We start from the raw sequence: 27,699 nt of genomic DNA on the forward strand, positions 1-27,699 counted from the left end.
TCTCTGCGAGATCCATGAATCAATGATCGTGTGCCCATTCCTCCTGTTTCCATTCCCAGGTTAAGGACTAAAATTGATTCGTGGGGACAGATGTGGCGAAAGTCAGAGCTGGGGGACTCGCGAATTTTTTTCCCTTGAGAGGCGGAAACTGAAACGATGGAGAGTAAATTCTAACTTAATTCATGGAGTTGATTGAAACTAATTAATTGGTACATGTAGTATTAAAAATAATTAAATGGTTCTTTGGACATAATCAATTTAATAGTTTTTTTTTTTTTAAAAAAAAAAACCTTCTTTCCTCGTCTATTCTTTCTATTTTTATCAACTTTGCCTTTTCCTTAGAGAAGGGACATAAAATTGACGTAAAAATAAAGCTTAAAAATATAGTTTTTGAAAAAGGAGAATTAATTAATCAGTTTTGTTAAATTATTAAGGGCTTGGTTATGATCAACTCAAATTGGGTTCAAGAATCATGCGCTGCCTTTTAGATCCGCAAATATGAGAAAGTACTTGGCGTGATTGCTACAATGATTCCTTCAAGTAAAATGTTTTCGTTTATGTAATTCAATTATATAAAATAAGTTAAAAGTTAATCTAAGTTACGATCATTTTAAATCATTGAAGAAAAAACCAGCAAACATTAATTAACAAAAGCTAAATAAGAAGGGAATTCACAGTTCCCTCCTCATAGATCACATACTAGGTTTTTTTTTTTAATTTTAATTGTATATTTTAACATTGAGATTGGGATATATAATTTATTTTGATTTGCTTTCTATCAAGTTATTCTAGTATCATGATCCAGGTCATGAATTTAGTGGGTTGACCCTGTTAACTCGAGTTTTTTTTATCTTTTTTTATTGAATTTTTATCCTGTTTCATTCTTTAATGTTTGGTTGACTGAGAATTAGTATTTATAATTTATTTTGATTTATTTTTTTTGAGGTTATTGTGGTTTATTTACTTGAGTCACAGGTCTGGCCTGTTAACTTAAGATGGCTCAGGTCGTATTGTTTTATTTATTAATCGATTTTTTTTTAATTTCATCATTCAATGTTGTGTTGATTAGGGATTTGGGTTCATATTTTGGTTCGATTTACTTTCTATATAGCTATCATGGTCTCATGACCCACGTCACATATTTGATAAGTTAACCCAAGTTATCAAATCAATCTAATATGTTGTCATCTCAATATTTAACAAAAACTATCATCTTAAGTTTTTTTAGTCAAATTATATTTTTATCGGTTGTCTAGATTATTTTTTTATTTTCAAAGTCGATCAGGTCATATTTGATCAATCCCCACACGATTTAAAATTTTTTTCTACTAGAAACACGTTAGCAATATCTATTTTTTTTATTAAAATATTTTTAATTTGACCCACAACATAATACAGGTCAATAATCTAGTATCCCACAATTCCATCTAAATAATAATTTTTTTTCATAAAATAAATAAATAAATAAAGCTCCTCCAATTGATGATAAAGCAGTCTTTTCTTTTTTTTCTTTTTTCATTTAGGTAGCATTTCATACAGGTCAATTGATGATAATATTATAAAATATATGGGCTGGGCCGGACTTAGCCCAAAAGGGTTGTGTCGATCTCGGCCTAACAGTCCTCTCTACTTCTTTGGTTTGGGTCGATGATAATATTATAAAATATATGGGCTGGGCCGGACTCAGCCCAAAAGGGTTGTGTCGATCTCGGCCTAACAGTCCTCTCTACTTCTTTGGTTTGGGTCTGACCCGGCCCAGACATCAGGGCTGGGCCAGAACCGGCCCGACCTAGAAAAGGAAAAGAGGGGGAATTATTTTGCCCCTCACGTCCTCCTGCATGCAGAACGATATTTGTTCTGCATGCAGGAGGAGATGAAGACGAAGGAGACGCTGGAGGGGAAAGAAAAGTTACTTAGCGTGGAGGAGGAGGTGCCCTTGCTGGACTGGCTGAGGATGCTGGCTTCGCTGGTGGTGCTGTGGTGGCGGTCGATGGCAGAGAGAGAGAGAGAGAAGGAGAGTGAAGATGGCAGACCGTTAAGGAGGCTGGTTTTTTTGCTGTCTTTGGACCCAGATCTCCCCACCCATGGAGCATGAAAATCACATCTATTTATGGGTGGTGGAAGAGGGACACTTTGTCTCTTCTAGTGCCAAATGTTGGCCATTGGTTCGACCTGAAAGCACTTCAACCATTGCTTCAAAGAAGCAATAATGAACTGCCAGTTTTGTGCAGGAAAATGGCTGGTAGGGTTGGCTACTTTGGGGCGGTGCCGCTGCCTCTGCAGCCTTGATAAGCCCGGACGGTTTATACTAGCGTGTAGTCAGGTATCACAGGATCGTTTTCGTGCAGGTTTTATCTAATTTGGGGAGGAAACGAGGCGTCAAACGTCTTGGGAAGGAGGCCCCTCGGGCAACCTCGTTGGAGAATAAGATGAATAGTAATTTTTCTGCCAATTACGCTTTAGTCCTTCAATTTGTGACTTATCTCTAATTACACCCGTGATTGACTTCAAACTTTCAATTCTATTTAATTTCACCTCTGAATAACTTCAATTCAAGCCCCAGATTTTAGCACCTATTTCCCTTTTAGTCCTTGGTTTTGGATTTCTTCAATCAAGTCCCTAATTGCCCATAAAACTTCAATATTTATGCAATTAAGCTCCTGATTTGACCAAATCAACTTTAAAAAATTCTAATTTAACCCAGAACTTTAATTTCTTCCAATTAAACCCCAAATTGACTTTAAAATTAATTTTTCTTGCAATCAAACCCTTCATAAATTCAATTAAACCTCCAATAAAATTTAATTGAGTCTATAAATATATTTTTTTGGACCTTTCTTCTTCAAATTGAATTTTCTTTGTCAACAGGGCTCTTCATCTATAAAAAATATACTGTCAAATTTTAATCTTTGAATTTTTGAGCCTCCTCAACTAATTTCTAGCCATTTTCTAGGCGCTCCGATATCCTCTTCTCACTGTTATTATTTTTTGGATTTTTTTTTGTTTTTAGTCCGAATATATATTTTTTTTATTTTGGAAGAGAAAAAGTGAATTTGGGGAATAACTCAGAAATAAGTTATGAAAAATATATTAAAAAAGAAAAGAAAATATGTTGGCGTGTGGATAGCACCTGTCAACACGTCATTGACTTTTTCGCCTTCAAATGGCACATCCGACAATCAACGGTGAGATTTCTTGGTATGGTTAGGTTCATCTCGGCAACTTCTCCCTTCCACGGCAATGCGTGTGGCAATCTGGTTCCAGTTTGGTGCTGGTGAGCTTTTTTGCTCTCTTTGTTTTCTCTCCACCTCGACTTTTGCTTGTGGCACTTCAAAATTTCAAACCAGCCTTTCGATTTGTTTTTCCTTCATATTTGATCATTGTTCTTTTAATTATAATTTTTTTTAATTTGTAATGGTATATAGAATTGGAAATGTTTTTTTATCAATTTCATCCTCCTTTAATTTTTTATCTATCAAGTTTGGTCTTTGTTTTTTTTTATTGTTTATTTGTTTTAGACAATTTTTTGAATTGAAGTTTTTTTTACGATTTCATCGACCTTTAATTTGTTTTTCCCATGTGATGTAATCCTCATTCTGTTTTTTGCACTTTTGCTTTTTAATTTAATTTTTTGATGATTTCATCTTCCAACATTAAATTGGTTGGGAATTGAGTTTCTTGATTGAATTAAGATTTAGGACTTTGTAGGTTACAAGTTTGGGGGACAAACCCATGTTTAGGAGATTCACGTGGGTTTACTTCGTTTTGTTTCCTTATTTTAAGCTAATGTTTTTTCAATTTCATCCTTTAATATTTATTTATTTTTAAATTTCAACCTCCTTCAATTTTTTATCAGTCATATTTTGTCCTCGTTCTTTTAATTTCTATTAGTTTTGTTTTAGATGATTTTTAGAATTGAAGGTTTTTTTTATCATGTCACCATTCAAATTTTTTTATGTGCTTTGGTCCTCATTCTTTTTGTTGCAATTCTTTTTTCTTTGGCAAGTTTTTTAATTTAGATTTTTTTTCGATTTCATCCTCTAATATTAAATTGGTTGGTAATTGAGATTCTTTATTGAACCCAAGTCTAGGATTTCACAAGTTGTGAGTTTGGATGATTAACCTTAATATAGAAGACTCACCCATGTTTCCTAGTTTTTTTTTAAGCTAATTGTTTTTCAGTTTCATCCCTCAGAAGTCAAGTTTAATCTTTCAACATTTATTTATTTCTTAAATTGCGTCTCCATTCTTTAATAGAACCCGAGGTTAGTTGAGACGTGGCCAAGGATTAATAAGGAGAAGAATAAGGGAAGAAAAAAAGAGAGGCAAATTATCCAACTGGGTTAACTCATTGTGGTCGTGTCGATCGCCTAGGTCATTAATGATTTTGCGAGTTAGCATGAGTCAATATGGTGTATTGTCGTCATCTTTTCATTTTGCTCCATAGATTTTTTTTTGCGATTTAATCTTTTGATAATTTGATGTACTACATTTGAGTTAGGGTTGGTCGGGGTTAAAACAATAATAGTGTTAAATTGTTTTTTAATCATATCACTATTTGAATATTGCAACCGATTCACACTTGGCTCATTAGGTTGAAGAAGCCACATCAACTTTTTTTTATTTATTACCATGTATGATGATTGACATATTGGACAAGTTTTTGATCCTCATTTCAAGTATTTAATGACATAAAAAAAAAAAACTCTAATATTTTTCTTAATGCAGTCGTTGTGTTTTGATCCGAAGGGGGACTCAGTATTAATTTATATAAATATAAAAGTTAATTAATCCCATCTCCTTTTATATATGACAGTCTTAGCCCATCCAATTCCGCTTGACCAATAAAAATCTGTTCACCAAGTGCAATCCTCGGGAATAAAGCCAAGCCTAGTCGAAGGAGATTTAGCTGCATGCCTTCCCGCCAACAAAGTTTTAACAGAATTCTGAGGGTTGGAAGTTTTAATTCTCTATCTCACACAGTTGTCATGGTTCAGTGATGTGTGCTTTGCAGCTCTGATCCACGTATACCGATTCTTGCACGCCTTTCTATCTGCTAATGCACCAACCAATAGATTCTTATAATAATACCCCTCCCCCGTGTGTGTGTGTGTGTGTGTTGACTTCCTCCATTATTATTTCTTAGTAAGCATCACTTGCAGAGTACTCTTGCAGCCTAAATAGAGACATCTAAACTTAAATTGTTTCCAGGGTCCGTCTATCAGGGCTCAAGGGCTTTAGCATGCCACGTTTAGGGGTGCCAACTCCTTGTTCAAGATCGTCAACTAGGTTAAATTTAATTTCCCCACTGTGTTTTCTTGTTACATATATTCTTTATTTTCTCTCGAATGCCACGCAAGAGACTTTCAAGTTTTTCTGCCCCTTGTTTAAGTTCAGCTTTCACGTTGCATGTACATAAGTGGTGTGGATAATGGAATTCTGCAAGTCACTTTGTGAAACCCAGATGGAATTCTCAGTGGTATACTCTAAACGATGAATCTAATAGAGGGTACTTTACATTTTCTGTGTATACTCTCTTTTTTGGCCCTCTCTCTCTAACAGGTTTATAATCTTTAAGTCTTAAAATGCTACGACAGCTTAAGAAACCATGCCATTAAACTCAGACTTAGGCTAACCAAAAATGGATTGAACACTTTCTTGTTATATATGATCAGCACATTCTGTGCAGTTTTATATGAACACCTGAAATGATCCATAACTAAAATTATAACAGTTAGCCGGTCCTTCAAACCTAAAATTTTGTCAATGGAGGGAGATTGTTCATTTCTTTCTTAAGCTGGAGCTCAGTGAGGGTCTAATTACTGTACAGGATTAAGGGAACACGTTTTAAGGTTATAGTAGAAACGGAAGAACAGGTGGAAGTCTCATTCACAGGAGGGCAAGCTCGTTCCTCTGAACATAGACAAAAGGTAATTATTTATTTGTTTCAATGCTTTCCTTTAAAACAGAGAGAGAGAGATATATAATGACTAAGCTGATAAAATTCTATTATAGGTTTGTAATGCTTCGTGGTTCCTCAGGATTCTACTAGGATTGCATTCAAGTTCAGGAAGGACAAGTAAACAAACTTAATCTCTGTTTTTTCTTTCTTTCTTATGGGATCTATTTTCACACGGAAACTCAGGATTCTACTAGAGTAATGACCTTTTTTTAACGTGGCTGACTTGAATGGATAGGTTTCACTACATGGCCGTAGCGGACAACAGACAGATTCATGCCATTGCCTGATGACCGATTGCCGCCAAGAGACCAGCCCTTGGCCTATCCCGAGGCCGTTCAGCTTGCCAATCCTGTCGAGCCAGACTTCAAAGGAGAGGTATATACATGCTTAGACTTCAAAGGAGAGGAATATACATGCTTCTTTCTCTCTCGTCTCTCGTTTTAATTCTTATAAGATTTGGAATTTTTCCATCATAAAATGTATAGTTGGATGATAAGTACCAATACTCAAATGAAATTAAAGACAACAAGGTACATGGGTGGATATGCATGGACCCGCTAGTTGGGTTCCGGCAAATTACACCGAGCGATGAGTTTCGATCCGGCGGACCTGTTAAACAGAACTTGACCCAACCACTCTTGCAGTAAGCAATGCAGCTTAATTATGGTAATTAGGCTCTTCATTTCTAACAGCATTTTATTATGGGATCAAAATGTTATAATCAGATGTTTCTGATCAGTGCTCACTACTCGGGAGATGGTTTGGTGCCATATATTGGAGCTGGTGAGGCATGGAAGAAAGTATCTGAACCCGTGTTTATGTATTTTAACTCTGTGATGGATGGAGATGACCCTCTTTCAATTTGGGAGGACGCTAAATTGCAGGTTATTTTCATTATGTCTAAAATGAGATTAACTCCTCAACTATACCAATAGTTCAAGCAAATTCATTTTTAGCTACAGCTAATAAAGGTTTATAAGTGTGATAATTAGATGTTGATCGAGTCCAAAGCTGGTTATAATTTTCCAGCTTCAGAGGATTACCAAAAACCGGATCAACGACGGATTGTTAGTGCGAGACAGGTAGGGAAGCAGAGATGATCAATCTGATTTACTTTATATTAATGGTTGTCTTGTTCAATGTCTAGGCTTGTTAGCAATGATTGTATACCAGCAAATGGAGCTTATGCTGGAGTAGCCTTGCCAGGAGATGTGATGTCGGATCGTGGCAAAGAGAACGCAAGGTGTAGCTTTGAATTTTGTTTATCTTGTCTGTTCTTAACCATTTCCGCAACATAACAAAGAAGCGCTAAGAATATACACCAAAAGGATGGATAAAAGAGACTCAATGCTTTGTTGAAGCCATTTTAGGGGAAGTTTTTGTCTAGCAGACCCTTGAAGATAACAATGTTTCCTGTTATTTGCTATCAGGATTTCCAATTCTGAACTATAGCAGATGAAGACGGCTACTTTTCCATTACTATTACCTCAGGCATGACTCCCTAGATTTGGCTCTATTAAAATTTCTTTGGAAGCACCTCTACCACTATAAACCATAACTTCAAATCCTGGAACACAGGTTGTGACATTGAGATGGGTGATCTCGTGTATGAACCTCCGAGAGATGGGCCAACATTGTGGGAAAGAGGCATCCCTGATCGTTCGGCAAAACAGTTTTGTGCTCCTTGTTCTAATCCCAAGTACATCAATAAACTCTATTTTAATCATCCTGAAAGTTTAGTCATGCTAGCTTGCGCAAAAGGAAATCTCTCCTCACGAGGCTTATTTTTGCAATGACGTTCTTCCATCTTCTTTGTGCAACACTTTGTACGAGATTGCAATACTTAATGGTTTCCTAAAATATATACTCACGGCAGAAATAGCAAATTTAAAATTTTCAGGATTTCTAATGATCCTGTTAAACATATTTAAAAATATTTTAGAGTTTTATACGGATATTATCTGAAGATCGAATGTTATTTTCGACTTTAAATATTTGCTTTAAAAGCTGAGTTATTGCAAACCACAAACTGTTAAATTGTCTTGTCTCTAACAATAGTACATACAAACCACCAGTGAAAGAGAAATTATTATATCTTAGAATACTATCTCTTTTCTTTTATGTTTTAGGTATTTTAGTATTATACTACTGTATTCACTTTTTTCACCATCCACATAAAATAAAAGATATAGCTTTTTATTTATAGGGAAACCTAAAACCCCTATAAATAAATAAAAATATCAATTTACCCCTTAAATAATATCATATATTATTTTAGGTTAATTTTAGAAATTTATTCAATCAAGTCCTCACTTGATTTTTCTAGGTCTAGAATTGTAATTCCCTGTATAAATTACACTCCAGTCTTTAATTTCTAAAACTTATTTATAATCAAGTCACACTTGATTAATCATCTCATTTTAATTTATGATCAATGATTCTTAAGAGTGCGACCCATTAGTTCCCTAATAAATTCACCCAAATATAAATCACAATCCTAAATAAAATAGGATTAAATAAATTAAACAAATTTATTTATTATCAATTCAACAATTAATTGATTTATATTTTAAGATTAAGTACAATCTCTAGCAATCTGTCACGATTCCTTAAATATTAGAAAAGTTATAAGTGACTTAACTTAACCTTTTAGTGATCAGTTTATTAGAGTAATTATTATTTCATCATCAATAATTAATATTCTGATTTAAATATTATAGCATGGAATGTGTCTACCATGTCAAATCATGTATGTTCTTTGAATAAGATTCGAAACTCTTTACAAATTTTATTCCACCTTGCACAAAGATTTACAATCAATACCATTTGAGAATAGATAAAATATTTTTTCTAATTCATCTAAGGTGATGAATCATCTTTTAATTACTTAAATACCTTCATATAGTTCATGTTATACTTAATATTTTCCCGTTTGTTACCCTTGACTAGAACAACATGTAGTAGGATCAAAACATAACACTTTCTATATAAGATAATTTAGTGATCTCAAGTCTAAGAATCATTTACGCAACTGTCATGTGAGTCTTTCCATAAACACAAGTAATCTCTCCATATGGAGTTCTCATGCGACTCAATTCAGTGAACATGTCATCTGACAAACACCTACATATTAGTTCTAGATATCCTTCATACCTCAGCTTATGACAACAACTGTTTCCTATCACAAAGAAAAAAACATAATATGTATCAGTCTTAATAGTTCTAATTAATATTAGTCTTAATAAAGCATTGATTAGGAACATTTTAGGAACAATGCTTTGATGCAATAGAAATCCTATGATTATAATAACTTTATAATTTTCTTTGCAAAATATTTTTATCCCAAAAACTTTATCTTTATTCTAAATTCATTAATCAAGTATTTAATTTATTAATTAAATATTTGATAGATATTAAAGAAAAATATATTTTTATTAATAAATAAAATATATTTAGATGAATAATGTCAAAGCCACGTATAACCAACTAATAAATAAATCTTTATTAATAAATAAATTTTTATTAATAAATTAAATAAGTCTTTAGTTAAATGATAATTAACTAAGCAAAATTAATTCAAAAAAGAAAAGAGAAAAGCGACGAAGCATTCAGTTTCCATGGATGTTAGTTTTTGAAAATTTCTGTTCTTGAAGGCCTGAATAAACAATCCAAAATCAAACCTTTTATTTTCAGGCGGGTTGATGTAATGTGTTTGGTGCATCGTGTTCTTTTAAATTTTAATTTTTTTTATTTAAAATATTTTTTTATGTTTTTAAATAGTTTTCATGTGCTGATGTCAAAAATAATTTTTTAAAAATAAAAAAAATATTTTAATATATTTCTAAATAAAAAAAACACTTTAAATCGTTACCGCTATTACAATCTCAAATACACCCATACAGAAAAGGATAACTCAATTGAAAGACATGGACTCTATTGGCTATACAGTATAGATGTACCTGGTGCTCCACTTGTTGAAGGTGATAACACTTTGTTTTTTACACGACCAAAAAGCACCAGCCCTTTCCTAAAAGTATAGATTATGATAGTTTGGAAGGTCCTCCTTCTAGTTCCAGAAACAAAACCTGAGAGTTCATTTTAGTCCACTTGTATTTTACCTCTATACTTTTTGACATGTTAATTAAAAGAACCTAACTGGTGTGGACAAGACGTGATCTATTATGGATTGGAAGAGTAAAATCATGCTTTTGCCCTTGACCAAAACAATTACAGACCTAGCATTGAGGGTAAATGGGTCTTTTTATAACTAGTCATTCTTGAATTAGTTGGGGGTATCTCGGCTTTTTTATAATTTTTTTGCATAGTTAAAGTACTTAATTGCCCTAAAAAAACCACTTGACTATGGTTTAGAAGCTTTTTTTATATTTCATTTTTTCAAGCATAGTATAATGACTTTATTATCCTTGGAATTAAAATTCTCATAGCTTGACTTCATAGGCTTATTACTAATTTCACAATGTTTTTCTCATAATACTTATTTGGTCTTAGGGGCAATATGGTATTTTGATAAATAAAAAAATTCAAAAAAGTTGATAATGTGTGAATTGCACATGTTAGTCGCTCTGTTGCCTTCAGGCAACGTATGTAACTGACTCTAATGGTTGAAACTATTAATCTTCTACAACATCATTTGATTCGTCTCGACATCCTCTTTCTTTCTAGGCAACGTGTATGGTCAACGAACCTTCGGTTCGGCGCCAAAAGCCTTTTCTTCTTCTTTTTTTCTCTCTCCTCCTAAAAATATGTGACTAACCCTCCAAGTTTGCAGATCAGCCCTTCAGGTTTTTTTATCTTTGGATTTGGTCCCTTTTTTTTTTATTCCTATTTGTTTTATTTTAATTGATTTCTAAAATCTATTTTTTTTTCAATTTCATCCTCCAATTTTTTAGTGTATCAAATTTAATCTTTAATCTTTTGATTGTTTTTTTTATTTGAGATGGTTTTTTAATTTGATTTTTTTTTTCTTAATTTCACCCTCCATTTTTTTTCTTTTAGATTTAATGCTCATTTTTTTTTGCTATTTTTTTTTTTTGCTTTGGTACACTTTTTAAATTGAGATTTGTTTTTTGATTTCATCCTTCAACATTAAACCGGTTGAGAATTAAGTTTTTTAATTGAACTCGATTCTATGATTTCACGGGTTGTGAATTTGAGAGATTAACCATTTTTTATATTATTAAATTTGGGTTGCCTGTTAAAAAAATATTAAATTAACAAAAAATATTAAACATAATCAACTAAATGACTAGAGTCTTGAATTGTTTTACTTATTTAGAAATCCTAGTGTCACCTGAAGTTGTTTCTTCTTATCTACACAACCCGGGGCGTTGCACTAGCTACTAGTATAGGTTTACTCGAATAGTTTTTTTTTGTCCTTTTTTTAATTTAATTTTGTTTACTGATTTTAGCTTTCAATATTTGGTTCATTATAATTGAGATTTCTAATTTGTTTTGATATGGATTCCATGGATTTATCATGATATCATACCCCAAATTACAGGTTTCGTACGTTAACTATGGTTGACTCAGGTCAATCCAATGTGCCACCATTTCAATATATTTTTTAAAAATATCCAATATGTCACCATTTAAGTATTTTAAAAGTGTTTCAGCTGGTATGCATCAGATTTTTGACTTCCTAACATCTTTACATGGTTTTTAAGGTTGAAAAAAAAAATTAATCTGACCTAAAGCGTAGTGTAGATAAAAAAAATATTAGTGTATTCTATTAATGTGTGATACTAAATTCATATTTCTTTTTCTTGAGATTTAACGATTTTGTTTTGATGGGACACCAACTAGACAATTGATATTAAATCTAAATCATGAAAACATTTGGTTTATGAAAACCAAATCATTTTATAATATTGGTTTAATCACATGATTAATGTAGTATCCTTTCATATTTTGGGTTAAGTTTTTGTTGAAAATTGTTCTCTAACATAAACAGTTTAATATGGAACATTAACATGTCGAAAATCAATATAAATAAATTAAAAATTGATATAAAAAGGCTTTTAATTGACAAACATTAACATTGAAATATCACATGATTTTCTTATGACTTATTTAGTGTGGACTTAAAAAGTTAAAATGAGGCTTGTAAGGTACTAAAATGTTTAGGGATAAGAGATTCTAGTCTAAATAAGTTTTAGTTTAAGTCAAATGCATGCTCAACTGAAGCAAAGATTTGAGTTAATTGTAAAATAATTTTTAGCTTTTTATATATAAAACAAAATAATTGGTTATATTAGAACAAAATATTTAAAATGTCACTTTTTAATTCTATATTAAAACCATCATATTTAGTTTTGCATTTAACCCATCCTACTTAATTCCGCAAAAACATTTTACTAAGATCTTCTATAAATAAGAGGAAAGAGATGTCAATTTGAGGAATGAAAAACAATATGAAACATCTCCATTACCTATTGTGTACTCCTTTATCTCTTTCCTTTTAAAGCTTTGGGTTTGTTGTACTAGAGAGAATTTGAAATTGATTTTAAAAAACTTTATAGGCCTTATTTGGTTGTGCAATTTTTCAAGGTAGTGTTGTTGTAATATTGAGAAGCTGCTTGTAGTAGAACCATTTGTACCAAGTGATGGACAAATAGTTGAATCCTTAATAACAACATTTATAGTTTCTTATTTTTTCCTGAAAATTCATCAACAAGTAAGCTATATTTATTTTGAGTTGAGATATCTTGATTTCCTGTATATAGATTTAGATTTACTTTCTTGATTATTAGGTTATTGATTTTCTTATATAATTAGTTTTCTGAGTTAGCTTGATTAGTATTGTGTGAGTGTGTTAAAAACATGGTATCCAAGCTAGTTTTTTGAAATCCTTAAACCCCTAATTTTTCCTTTACTATATTCATTTTTTTTCTTCTTTTGAAGTCTTTAAATCCTTTAAGAAAAAAAACATCGAATCATTCTCTCTTTAATATATTAAGAGAAACATATTGTGTTTTGTGTATGATATTTTAAAAAATAATACAAAGATAAAAAAAAATATTTGAACAACTTTCCATAATAATAATTTGGAGATCCTTTCACTTTTGATCAAATGCTTCAATCCAAGTTGTTCAAGGTCTGATTGAGCTGAAATTTTTAAACACGTCTAGGCCATGAGGTTTTATAATCTTAATTGTGAAGATTGGATTTGGAGCAACCTAATTTGTGTTTTTAGCCGTGAACATTAACCGTGATTTTAGGATTCACACAAAAAGGAGAATATTTATTTTGATTGTTATATGTTTGATTTAGGCATTCTAAATTAGAAAAAGATCAGTAATAAACATGGATTCATTAAAAGATCATGAGAACTTCATTTACATTTGCCAAACTAGTCGAGAAAACTAATTTATATGATGAAATAATAGATGCGATGAAGAAAATGGTGAAACCTGATTTTGAATTAACAATGGAGGAGAGAAACTTACTCTCTATGGGTTATAAAAAGATGATTGGTAGAAGTAAAGAATCATGAAGAATCTTGTTGTAAAGTCTCAATAAATCATAAATAAGATGATAGAGAAACATGGTGAAAATTTGATAGAAAAGATTTAATAAGGAAAAACTGAACAAAATATTAGGGTACATTAAAGGAATAATTATGAGTGATGAAAAAAAATTATTTCAAAAATTAACTTGAGGATGTTGAAAGTTTGGTCATAAATCAGTATAAGAAAACATTGGAAATAAATCTTGGTGCACCTAAACAAGGCCTAGGGTCATTAAAGGAGAGGGGTATAAATACAATGAGACAAAATCAGCTCATTTTTTCTCTACTAGGGCCGACCATAATAGCCTTATAAGAGTCCCCTTTCTTGTTCTTCTTTATCAAATCCTTTTGCATGTCCTTGCCAAAACAATGTTAAGTGAGAAATGAGTTTGGAAAGAAGGGAGCTACACTTAAAAGACATTGAGAGATAAAAAGAGAGACGGCCAGAAAAGGAGGAGGAGGAGGAGGAGAAGAAGAAAAAATTGTCTAGAAAGCCTTTAAGCTCAAATTTGTTTGGTAAGATGATTTACATTGTTTAAATTGTGCTCTTGGTAACATTTGATGGAGATGATGAAAAACCCCTAAATGTTGTAACCTTAGGGTTTGTATGCATGTTGAAAATAAAGGTGTAACGGAACAAACATGTTAAGTGAATAAGGAAAGACACAAAACTAAGTGAAATACGAAAGAAAATTGAAAAGAAAAAAAAAAGTTGAAATCCCTAACCTTAGAACCGGCTAGCCTTAAACAAAGAAGGAAAGAAGAGGTATGGTTTAAAAGGGGTAATGTTAAATGTTTAATAAGTGTAAGTTGTGATTAAAAAATGGAAGTTTGGATAAATGGAAGAAATGTGTGTTCTTGTATACATGGAAGGGTTTTTATGGTGAAATGTTAGGAAGGAATATATGGTAAATATATGAGAATAACAATAAAAAGGCTAGAACCAAAGGAATAATAGAAGAAGAGAATTTCTACCCCTACATGTCGACAAAAAGGGAGATGGTAATTAGTTTAAAAATTATAATATAAGTGTTTAACAAGTTGGGTAAATGATTAGTTATGATGAAAATTTTGGTTTTAGTTAAGTTGAAGAATTATCTTTTCTTGGTGAAGGTGGGAAGTATGATTATAGAATAAGTTCTTGTTATAACACATATTTAAAACTTGGAACATGGTTAGTAGATTATACTTTATGAATTAAGAAAGAAAAAAAAAGTAATTGGAACGAAATAAATTAGGGAAAATGAGCATGGTGGTTTTGGCCATGAAAATAGTTCAAAGGAAATTGTTGGATTGATGAAAACCTTTTTGAAATGAAATTGTATTATGTAAATGAAATGATAATGATGTAAGAACAATGGTTATTTTTACTCATTACTCAAAAGGTTATTATATTCCAAGCATAAATTTTTAAAAGGAAAGGAAAGATATAAACAAGTGATGATGAACTAAGTAAGGTAATTTGTAAAAATGGGTTAAGTTATCATGAGAAATGGGTAAATTAGAAGAAGTTATGTTAAATATGAAAAAAAAAAAATAAAGGAAAAACACTTAACGATGAGGGTTAGATATATTTGGTTAATAGGAGGATTGTACGTAAAAAATGTTATGGGATATATGGAATAAAAATACTTGGTTGTTTGTCAAATCTATAGATTGAGAGTCTGGACAATTTTGTTACCTAACTTCCTAAGGTGATTAGGATTTGAAAATGATAAAATTTGAAAACAAGTCTTTTCATGAAAATTGTATCAAGGAATATTAGTTTTCAAACGAGACTGCCTTGTTGAATTTGGAGTTATAAAACTCTAAATATAACTTAAAAATTGAAGAAAGGTCGAAATTAATCATACTGTACATATTGTATAAAGCGCGATAATGAGTAATTTTAGGTGTGTTAATGGCAGAATTGAGTTTTCTACCTTTTAGTAGAGTTCAAATCTAAGCTTTCAGAAGAGACAAGACACACTTAAAACCAAAATCTATAACGTTAGTTATAAGTAAAATACTAAACAGTGTTCTTGAGTGATAACTGGTTTAGAAATTGCAATGAAGAAGTTAATTGAAGGAACTAATCGAAAACGTAAAGTAATTTATGACAGTGGACATGTGTGAATGGAATTGTAATGATTTGAGAACTCACATTATGGTGAAGTTATGAAATGATACTAATGATGTCTTGTAAATTCAAAACAATGGAGATAACTGGAATAGAATCATCTGCAACCGAAGGAAACCACATAGTCAAAGGAACAGGTAGGTGTACTTCACCTCACTTGAGTTTTTGAAATCTTATTATCTTGTCTTATTGCAAATATTTTGTTTATTGAATGCGCTTTAATGGTTGGAAAAGAAAAAAAATCAAGAGGAGAAATTGACAATCAGATGGATTGTCATATTTATTGGTAAGCATGAGGGGTTATCAGATTATTGATAATCAGATGAATTACCACATTTATTGGTAATCGTGAGGGATTATCGGATTATTGGCAGTCAAATGGATTGCCAAATTTATCAGTAATTGTGAGGGGTTACCGGATTATGGGCATTAGATGGATTGCCAAATTTATTAGTAATTATGAGGGGTTACTAAATTATGGACAATTAGATGGATTGCCTGATTTATTGGTAATTGAGAAGAATCACCAAATCATTGACATTCATGAGAGAATAGCTAGAAGGTTGTCAATTACAGTGAATTGTTAGAGATTTGATGATCATGAGGGTTGGTTATTATGAGTTTAATTGGTAAAGTAAAGATTTAAATTAATGGTGTTAATACTAAAGAGATATTGAGAAGGAATAATATAACTAAAAATACTAAATCTTATAGTTGAAATTTGAAAGTTAATCTTATGTATTAGTTACTCTTTTACATGTCATTCATATTCTCGGCAGGAATAGGAGTAATAGTATAATACATCATAGTCGTTATTGTAAATTAATGTAATGTTTAAATCTTATGGGAATGTATGACTTTATATGTAATTTAATTACTATCATTTTGGGGATTGTAAATAATTTTATAAGATAATTATTTGTGAATTAATAATGTACTTAATAGAATTAATAAAATATTGTGTAGGATAGATTTTAATATTCTTAAATTGGTTTAGGTATATTTTAAATTTTTTTTTCAATGTTCATACTATATAGATGTTTAAACATATGATTAAATTTGTTGAGACACGGAGAAATATGTATGAGTTGGAGTAGGATATGATCTAGGATGATTGGATTATAATTGAGACTTGATAATTGATATGACGAATGGAAATGAAAGTGTAGATAACTGGATATGTTTAAATGTAGGAGAAACTCTGCTGAATTCTTATAAAAAAAATTTTGCACCGCAAATTACCAATGTATCGTGAAAAAAAAAAGATGTTAAAATTTGAGGTCATTTCACTTTTTATCCATTTAGAGGGTGTTTGAGAGTGTGATAGAAATGCATCAAAATAATATTTTTTTATTTTAAAAATCATTTTTACATCAGCATATAAAAACAATCTAAAAATATAAAAAAATTAAATTTAAGCTAAAAAACAAAATTTAAAATTTCATAGAACATGATGTAAACGGTATCTAAAAAGAGTAGTAGAAAGGAAATGAGATAAATGTAAAAAAAGACTAGAGAGTAAAAGAAAAGGAGGGATAATAGTTTGACATTTGTAATCATATTATATTTGTAATAGATGAGCATCTCATTCTGTCATCTATAACTAGAAAATTTTCTTTATTTTGTTATATTACAAGTATCCTGTGGAGTTCAAGAGTGAAGGTAAAAAAAAAAGTTTTAGGTAATTAGTCACTTAAAACATGTGATTCTGCTTAAATAACTATAAATTAAATTAGGCCTAATCGATCTAAGAAAAATAATACTGTTGATAAGTTTACTTATTAGGCCTTGTTTGTTTGTTCCAAATTTTTTCATATTTATTTAAAATTATAAAAGCTTGTCAAAGAAAAACAATTTCCAGCAAAAAAAAAAAAAAATTGGTTTGGTTTTCAGGAAAGTGTTTTTCTAGAAGTTGCGAAAAATTCAAAAATATTTTTTCATTTGCTGATTATATCAGGTTTGGTCATCAATCTTTTGATTTATATATATTTTATTTTGAATCTTTTTATTTATTTATTTTTCAATGTCATCCGTTAGAATTTAATTCTTATATCACTTTTTATTTTTATTCTTTTGATTGTTTTTTATTTTTTTTAATTGAATTTTTTTCATCTATTAAATTTAATCATTATTCTTCTAATTAATATTTAATTTATTTAATATAATTTATGAAATTAATTTTTTTTAATTTCATCATCTTTTAACTTTTTTATCTGTTAGATTTGATTACATTCTTGTAATTGCTATTTATTTTATTTGAAATAATTTATGAAATTTAATTTTTTTTAATTTCATCATCTTTTAACTATTTTATCTATTATATTTGGTCTCCATTCTTTCTTTATGATTTGTTTTATTTGAAATAATTTAGGAAATTAATTTTGTTTTTCAATTTCATCCATCTTAACTTTTTCATATGTTAGATTTGGTCTCTATTATTTTAATAAATTTAAAAAATAATAATTATTTTCCAACTAATTTTGCTTGACATAAAAAAATATTAAAAAGTATTTTACAACTTTTTTTCTTATAATACTACTGAATATAAAAAAATAAATTAATTTTTAGAAATCCACTTCCCGTGGAAAATACTTCTCCATACAAGCTTGTAAGCAAGTTGCCCTCGGCAATCACTGTACCAAAAACATATTTAATATAATCTCTTGAGTTCCGTAGCCCAAGTTTACGTTTCAAGCGGTTGGCCCAAAAAAAAATAGTAACAAAGTGGGCTTAGGAGTGAGAAGCTAAACACAGGTCAAAACAGGCAATTCGTACCTTCCAAATCAATCGGTGAGTATAAAATCTCCCATCCTCAAAAACTAGGGTATAAAAGGGTTCAAATCCTCTCCGCCCAAAAAGCTCTTCCCTCGAATAAACGTTAAATTAAACCCACAACAAAGCATCAACTCCTCCAATCGGTAATTTTAATCTCTTCCATAGATTCACGCTCTTTCTGCAAAAATCTACAGTAGCTTCTTTGTGTTTGATTTACAGATCTCTGGGAATGGCGACGTTTGAGCTGTATAGAAGATCGACGATCGGGATGTGCTTGACGGAGACTCTTGATGACATGGTTCAAAACGGTACTCTCAGTCCTGAGCTAGCCTTCCAGGTTCTTGTTCAGTTTGATAAGGTACATGTAAATCACACTTAATCCAGTTTGATAACTAACCACTTTGGGTTCTCTCTTTTTAATTTTTTTTGTTTTGTCTTTTCAATTTTAGTCCATGACTGAAGCTTTGGAAACAAAAGTGAAGAGCAAAGTCTCAATTAAGGTAAGTTCTTTCAATTTTATGTTTTATTTAGCTATTACGATTGCCATCTTTTGTCAATTGATCATCGTTTAAAGCGAATTGGGATAACGAGTTTTATGGTTGTCAATTGGATCTGAACTAATTCTTTTGTGCTATGTTATAACTAGTTTAGTCAACAATTAAAAATGTTACTAAATTTTGACTTTGCTGATCTGGCCTCTTATTGATTGTGATTCCAAGTCAACGTCTTCCATGTGTGTGTGTGTGTGTGTGTGTCGTTGATTATCCCTGTTGATTTTGGCCAAAAAATATGTAACGACTCGAAAGTCAAAACAGTTTCTGAAAGTGTTGTGTGTCATGCGTTCCTGCATGCATGTGTGCGTTTCGCTTGATTCATTTTCTGAAGATGTGAAATCATTTTCATCAGCTCTTTATTCCATAATTGGGTCGTGTGAAGATGAGGAATCTATGTAATATAAATAGGGCACCTTCTGTTATACAACCAAACAGCAACATCTCTGGATTATTAATTACTGTTTCTATAATTTAGATTTGTAAATATCGATTTTAACCACAATTATAAAGAAGTTTTGAATCACCTTGATTGATGAATGATAAGATTGGAGTCTACTTAAAAAAAAATATCAACATTAAGAGTCTTTTGTCTGTCAAATTTTGATGACAAACCTGCCTTCTTATCAATGAAGCAGAAGGTTTATGGAATCAAATTGTTGCTGATATAGAACCATTCTATTGTTCCGCACATGTGGAGTGGATGTAATTGGTTTAAGGACAACTTAAGTGTATGCTTGCTGGGAAATGTCACGTGCTCAAGGCACTTTTGGATGTTTGAATTTTCAATGTCAACTGATGCAAATAAACATATCGGATAAATTTAGCCATCCATGAGCACTGCATCATTGGTCAGTGGTTATTTCTCGATCAGCTTCTTAGGCAATTGAAAATTGGTGCTTTGAATGCTTCATTAGCATACTTGTACAGAAACTGTCTTCTATGTTAGTTTTGGGGCAGGTATGAATTCCTACAGTCTTACAAGGAAATTTTGGAGATGATTAATGATGGAACTTTTTATATAGCTTAGGTCTGGACTGGCATTTGTAATTCTCAACCTTGTTATTTTCTTCCTATTTCACCCCCTCCCCCAAATACTTGCGGCGTAGTGACCTAATGGAGCCTCTGGTGCTTCCATGTACATCTGTTGTTGATGCACTTTTCTGTATTAACTGCCATATTATTCCAAGCAGCCAGCAATATGTGGTAGGTTTTGCAGATTTTTGCATTTACAGAGCACTATAGTTGCACTGATGAATTTATGATTTTGTTTTGGATTTGATTGGGCCTTTGTGAGAAAAAAAGAACTGAAGTCCTAGTGATTACCGTAAGATGGTGCATTTTTTAATTAATCTTTTGTGGTCAGCAGTGGTTGTTGGCATAGCCTTCAGAACAAATTGAATCTGCATAGCAAAAGGAGCATCATGGTTGAATGTTTAAGTATCGCATGTGGCAACTTTAACAGTGACTTGGTGGTAGAGTGAGGCAATTGAATGATGGGTGAGGTTGTGCAGTGAGAAGACAATTTAAAGAATGACTTGCTTTATGCTGCTCTGATCATGATACTTCATTTTTGGGAGGGAGGGATATCTTGGTGATTGTTGCTAATTGCATTTCCGAATTAGTTTTGGAGATTTTCACAAGTTAGGCAGGTGGCTGGGAATTGAATGTCATGTCTATTTGAAGTTTTTTGCCTTCACCTTTTTCCGGAACTTGTTCTTATATTCCCTCAATGGTGAAAGTTCGGTGAGGATCCTTTTTATGGATTTGCGTGGGGGAAAAAGAAAAAACGAATTCTGTACCATTTTGGTTGTTGACTTTGGACTTTATAGTCGTATTCTTCCTTTCCACTTTAGGTTTAATGGAGGAGTTCATATTTATAATCTGTGGGAGTTGGGCTCTTTAACCAGGGAACTCCTGTCGTAATTTTCCTGGATCAAGATTGTATTTTATGTGTTAGGGTAGCAACTGAAAGGACTCATATTATTTTTCTGGTTTTGGGTGCTACAGGGACATCTGCATACCTACAGATTCTGCGACAATGTTTGGACCTTCATTTTACAGGATGCTATGTTTAAGAATGAGGACACGCAGGAGAATGTTGGGCGGGTTAAAATAGTGGCATGCGACTCAAAGCTGCTTACGCAATGAGGCTGTAGAGGTGGTTATTTGTAAAGGTGGGATGGCAGCAAGATGGGATGCGAGTGTTGTTTACTGTGGAAGACTGGACACAGCATGTGTAACCCATCAACAACCTTTTCCAAGTTCCAGCTTTTGTTATTTGATGATGTATTATTTTGACGACGGTGATTGTTCGTTTTATTTAATCTGCTAAGAAGATGGTATACTCATGGAATAGGGTAGCATCATCAAACTACAATTTCGTTGGTGGCTGTATTTGTTTACGTATTATTAATCGTTTCTCGTGCTCGGATGCAAGTGCTTGCATGAAGGCAACGGGTTAAAAGATTGGCACCTCTAAATTATAAAAAATTAGTTAATCAAGCTACTCTATTAATTAATTCAATGTGTTTTTTTTTTTTTTTTAGTTTAACGTGGGTGTCCGAGTCAGCTTGCGCGCACCTCGACTAATCCCACGGGCTCTAAAGTTAACGACCATGTAAGCTTCCAGTGGCCATCATATGAGCAACCACATGGCTCGAACCTGAGACCACAGAGGAAGCAAACCTTTTGGTTCCAAGTTTTTTATCATTGGACCACCATCTATATGATTATTCAATATATTTATTTTGTTACATGCAACGTGTGTGCTTTACTAGTTGATCAATAATTTATATTCCCCCCTCTTTCCTGATATCAGAAGACATTTAATTTAATTTGAAAAGACAAAATAAAGCATGGATTTTGTATCTCGATAGTGAAAAAAGGCTTCCAAATGCTAGTGGATGATTGATTAGGTGAAGGGTCATTCATGTTACAAGCCATCCTAACATGTGAGAATTTCCTTTTCTTCTGTGGTTGTTCAGCACGTTTAAATGAATCGAACATTCTAACATTTTATTTTTTGTTATTGCAAACAGTGGCTCTACAATCTTCACCTACCGAAGGTAAAATGATTTACCAAGGAAGAATAGTATGGGCTTTTACAATAACTATCATTGTCTTTTGTCTTAGTACAGTATCTGAAACCCTCCCCCTCAACCTCCATTACTGCAGTACCACCACCACAACAACCCTTCAACCGTTGAAATACTTTCAATTATTTTAAAATTGTTGTTACCTTTGATTTTTTATATAATTTGATTTTCACATAACATAAAACATACATATAAATCAATATGTAAAACAAAAATCAACTTTATGTTCATCTTACTCTCACTCTCTACAAAAACATGATAGACATATAAAACAACAAGAAAACCAACTTATGGTATTAGTAGTCAGAAAATAGACTTGATGCAGATTGAGGCAATAGTCCACTGATCTTAAAACATTTTATCTTATGCTCTCTAGTACTAACAGTGTGATTGTAATATTATTTCTTAGGCTTACTCAATCACTTATTCTTGAGAATAAATGGCAAACCTCTTGATCACGTGGTCAAACAACTCCCAACGAAGTATATAACAATCTGGAAAGTCAAAAATCAAGTTTCATAGAACCTTGATCTAGAAGTAACCATGTACTTAAGAACCAAATGTATTGGAAAAGGACTTGGACCCATAGATAATCTTGTATTTAAGAACCCTAAGTATATGAATGACGTCATAAACCAGTTAATCTTCAATAAGTTAGTGTACGATCTTGGTCCCTATAAAGAAAGGTTGTTTTGCCACAAATAAACAAAAGAAAAAATCGTGTTTATTCTCCAACTTACTACTGCAATTTGCAGCTAAAAAAATAATATAGTCTCCTCTAATTAACCCTAATGGATTCATTTTGAGTTGCAAGCTAATGAGCCTAAACTATGAATCAATTAATATAAGTCTAATAATGAAATAAACTCTTAAATAATGTCTAATGGGCTAGAATAAACTCAAATTTAAAAATAATTATTCAACATTAAATAAATAAATAAATAAAATAGGATAAGAAAACCAAAATTTTCATGTCAAAATTCCTCAATGTAACCCGAATCTCTAATTTTCGCACATTCTTTGCATATTTTCAGTCCTGGCTTCAAACACGTCGTTCTTTCTTGTTTAGATGCATTATTGGGCCCACCGTATATGGTTGGAAAGCTTGAGATGTCTAGTTTCCAGCCCAAACTAAATCGCGGCAAACCTCTATTTGTAGTTCCAGATATATCTCAAACAGTACACAAAGGTATAGTCTTGTAAATTTGACAAGATTTGTATAGCAACTTTGGCCCTCTGAAATAATATATTCCTGAACTCCATTTGACCCGAGAAAATACCAAAATATAGTTTCATATGCCTAGTATTTCCCTGTAAAGTTTCAGTTTGTTTTGATATACGGTTTAAGAGATATGCTCGATTTCGCAAAACTGGTCAGCATATATTTTAAGACCATAGTTGGACCTGACTTGGTTCGTATAATCCTTACCTTCTTTATATAGATTCCACTTTGAATCTATATAATAAAAAACATCTTCTAAGGTCAACAAATTAGTACCAAACTGAAGAATAACATCATCATCAAAACCAAGAAGAACCTTATTAGCAAAGAAAGTCCTCTTGATATACAAGCTCTCATTTTCAACTATCTTCTTATTCTTCAATTTCAGTTGTTTCTCATATATTTGCTTAGGTATCAAAGATACAAGAGTTATAGGTCTTCCATTCACCTCAAAGGAATACCTATTTGTCACTCTATTATGCATAACTCTCCTATCATACTGCCATGGTCTACCATGCAATAAGTGATTAGCTTGCATTAACACAACATCACATAACACCTTTTAACAATATTTACCATTAGAAAAGGTAACCAAAACTTGTTTATTCACTTTCACTTACCAATTCAGTACTAACTACATTAGTGTAACTACCACAATTTATAATTAAGTTACATACCTTATTATGAACATGACATCTTGTGTGGAGTATGTTCTTCCTCTAACCTTCAAAATCATCCACCTTGACATGCATATTCAATGCTCTCCTCACCATAAGTGCCTCTCCCTCAACCAGATACTCAACACAAATATCATCAGCATCCTCTAATGGTGGCATCTTCTCCTCTCCATCCTTCCCATCCGTCTCAACCTCATTATTAGATTTCATAAACATGACTATTTTGTTTAGGCACTGCGAAACAACATGACTAAAACCTAAACAATAAAAGCATTTAATGTCACAGTTACGAGAAGTAGGAGTAACATTATTACCTTTAACAATGATCGAGGTGTCTTTCTTCTCTCTAGGGTATTTGACCTTGCCCTTCTCATTCTGTTGTGATGGACCACCCCCAGTACTAGCCTTCTAATTAGGTTTCCAAGGGTTTAAATGACCTAATGGCTGGCTTTGTCGAATGGTATCCTTTCATTTAAGCTGTTTCTCCATCTTTATGACCATATGCATCATCTCATTCATCTCTATATAATGATACAACTCCACACTATGAGCTATATCATAATTAAGGCAATTCATGAATCTAGCTATTAACTTGAATCATAACAAGTTTCATCTCCTTGAAATACTCATCAACACTTTTTGTACCTTGACTCAAACTTTGTAACCTTTGATACAATTCTCTACAGTAGTGGCTAGGCACAAATATCCTCCCCATAAAGAATTTTATCTCATCCCAAGTATCATCTTGCCTCTCATAATTCCTCTTATGGTTTGTCACTAACGAATCCTGCCATACAATGGTATAGTTAGTAAAAACCAATCAAAGCAAGCTTGAATTTCTTGGGCTCTAGATAATTATGACACTCGAAAATCCACTCCACCTTCTTCTCCCATTCTAAATAATCTTTAGGATCATTCTTCCCTTAAAAAGCCAGTATTTTCAACTTAATTGTTCTCAAATCTCCACCTAACTCAACATTATGGTCCTGTTACCTATAATTACCCCTCTAGCCAAAATTGTCATCGTATCTTTTCCCTACAAACTGACAATTCTGTTGTTGTCCAAAACGTTCCTCATATCCCACAAACACCTCTTTAATATCAACATTACTCGGTTTCTGTAGGGTGGGAGTATTGATAACAGGAAAATACATAGGTTATCTTGGGAAGCAGTGGTGAAAGAAAAAGATAGGGGAGGGCTTGGTGTTGGGACTATCTTGGCAAAAAATAACACTCTCCTCTTCAAGTGGATTTGGAAACTGGGAAGTAATGACAAAACTAGTTAGACAAACTTTATTAAGAGACAATACAGACCAAAGTTTATCAATGAGGTGCCCCGATTCAGGAAAAAACTCTCAGTGCTTTAGCGAGGTATCTGCTCTACTATTACTAGTAAGGATCACGATAGCACTCTTATTTGAGCTAGCTGTAAACTTAAAATGGGTAATGGTAACCAGGTAAACTTTTGGTCAGATACTTGGTTGACTGACTTTTGTTTAGCTAACTTTTATCCTGCTCTCTTTCGTCAGTCCTCCTCCAAAGCAAGTCTCGTTAGCCAGATGGGATACTGGGTAGAGGATACTTGGTATTGGAATCTGAAATGGATAAGACCCCTTAGAACTAGAGAGAATTTGATATTTCAAAGGTTAATGTTTGATTTTAATCTTACAGTTATTCATCGAATGAAAGAAGACAGGTTGGTTTGGGAATGGGGGGAAAATGTGGTTATACTGTAAACTTTTTGTATGTTTGCCCTTGATAGGATCAGGTTTGCCAGAACTAAAACTTATGTTATAGATGCCTAGAAATCTATTTGCCCTCCAAAAACATAAATGACTTTATGGCTAGCTCTAAATAAAGGTCTTTGCACAAGATCCTTCCTGGTTAAGAGACATATCCTGAGCCCTTAAGATGATTGTTGCCCTTTTTATGTGCACCATTCTGAAACTATCTCCCACATCCTTATGTATTGCCCTGTGGTCTGGAATGGAATAAATTGTAGCTTGGAGAGGTCTAAACTGGGTAATGTCATATGCCCTTGATGACCTTCAATGTCAATGACAAGGTTTTCTGCAGGAAAATCATTGTAAGTTTGAGAGATCTGTTTGGGAAGGGGGGGTTTATGTTTAGCATTATTTGGACTATGTGGAATACCAAGAACAACATGATATTTGAGGAAAATCAGCCTATTTGGGAAGATATCTATTGACATTTGTTTTACTTTGCTGCAGGTTGGATAAGAAACCTGAACTCTTCATTCTAGTATACAAGTGTTGATCTATATAGGAATCATGAATGTATTTTAGCTTGGTCCGTTTAAATTCTGATTTCGTTTGATTTTTTCTGTTGTTGCTCCATTATTAAGGTTATTCGTTCCTTATTTTTCCTCATTGTCGATTGATTGTGGCCTTGGCTATAACCTATATAGCTAAAGTTCCGCTCTCTCTGTTCAGGCTTTATTTTTATTATGTATCATCTAAAATTTTAGCAACACATTTATTTTCTATTTAGTATCTTTAATACTTGAGGATATACTTTACAGTGTAATTTTATACCTCCAAATATTAAAGTCTACAACTAAATCCCAACACTCTAAATATTAATTAAACAAAGTAAGTGTTGTGGGATTTTTGGTATTTTATCCAAAACCTAATAGATAATCATAAACTGGTTACAATATCTATTTTGTATTTTTAAAACATGATAAAAATGCAATTTTGTATTTTTAGAAAACATGCATAAGAAACCTTTAGAATTTGGTCATATGCACGAAAACAAACTATAATCTTATTTTTGAAATGAGAATTTTTTTAATAGTTTTTGAATTTTTCAAAATTTTAGAGAAAACCGGGTTCATATCTTACAGTGTAAGTCTACAACCCAATATATAATGAAATTCTTGAAGAAAAACATATTTTTGTATTTCTTAAATAAGGAAATTTTGTTGAATTTTTTAAATTCTTTTGAAATTTCAGAGAAAAATCAAGTATTTTTAATATCAAGTTTGTATCTTATACTATAAGTCTACAATATGATATTAGACAAAATTATTGGAAAAACACGCGAGAAACCAATAAATAATTTCAAAATGATCCCTGAATTTTTTAGATTTTTTTAAGGACTATTTAGCTAGACACCCAAATAGGTATAAAATTAAACTAAAAAAAAAGGGTTAAGGACATGTTTGCCAAACACGTCTTTAGCCTAAAATCAAAGACATGAACATGCCTTAAGGTAGTGTTTGGAAAACATGCACGAAATTCACCCCTATTTATAGGAGATTAAATAAGAACATGAGGTATTTCTTAGGCATGGTTTGTGACCATTGATTTGCTTGGGAATGATCCTAGCCATTAGCCATAAACCAACAACATGGCATTATAAAATAAGACTATTAAATCTGGTTAGATCATAGGTTGTAACTATTTATTACAATGGCTGAAGGGCTGCAAATCAGTGGAGAAAAGGACTGGGGGTGCAGTACAAAATCAAGGGGTGAGGATGGTATGTCTTTTGTCTCATTTGAAGGAGAGATGGAAACATTAAATGGCCCTCAAAAGCGACTTCATGGGTATCCTTTTTTGGTATAAGGTAGAAGATGACAAAAACGACGTCGTTTTGATTCAAAACACGTCGTTTTGGTCAAAACATGTGTAAAACAGTGTTAAACGACATGCCATCCGAAACTAATTTTTTTTGTTTTTTACTTTTTGTTGAGCAAAACAACGTTGTTTTGGTCAAAACACATCGTTTTATTTAAATGAAAC

At 32.1% G+C, this 27,699-nt stretch overlaps 1 protein-coding gene and 1 pseudogene across 1 annotated transcript; both read left to right on the top strand.

Moving 5' to 3' along the window:
* The first annotated feature begins 1,873 nt into the window (after nt 1-1,873).
* Nucleotides 1,874-7,211, top strand: LOC7489788 (uncharacterized; annotated as a pseudogene).
* Nucleotides 7,212-18,357: 11,146 nt separating this feature from the next.
* Nucleotides 18,358-21,369, top strand: LOC7490310 (transcription initiation factor IIA subunit 2). Its single transcript, XM_002306487.4, has 4 exons — nt 18,358-18,527; nt 18,604-18,742; nt 18,834-18,884; nt 20,946-21,369. Exons 2-4 carry the CDS (start codon nt 18,614-18,616, stop codon nt 21,084-21,086), a joined length of 321 nt encoding a protein of 106 aa, XP_002306523.3. The 5' UTR covers nt 18,358-18,527; nt 18,604-18,613; the 3' UTR covers nt 21,087-21,369.
* The last annotated feature ends 6,330 nt before the right edge of the window (nt 21,370-27,699 follow it).

This window comes from Populus trichocarpa, chromosome 5 (genome assembly GCF_000002775.5).
Source record: "Populus trichocarpa isolate Nisqually-1 chromosome 5, P.trichocarpa_v4.1, whole genome shotgun sequence".
In the NCBI taxonomy this organism is placed as follows: domain Eukaryota; kingdom Viridiplantae; phylum Streptophyta; class Magnoliopsida; order Malpighiales; family Salicaceae; genus Populus; species Populus trichocarpa.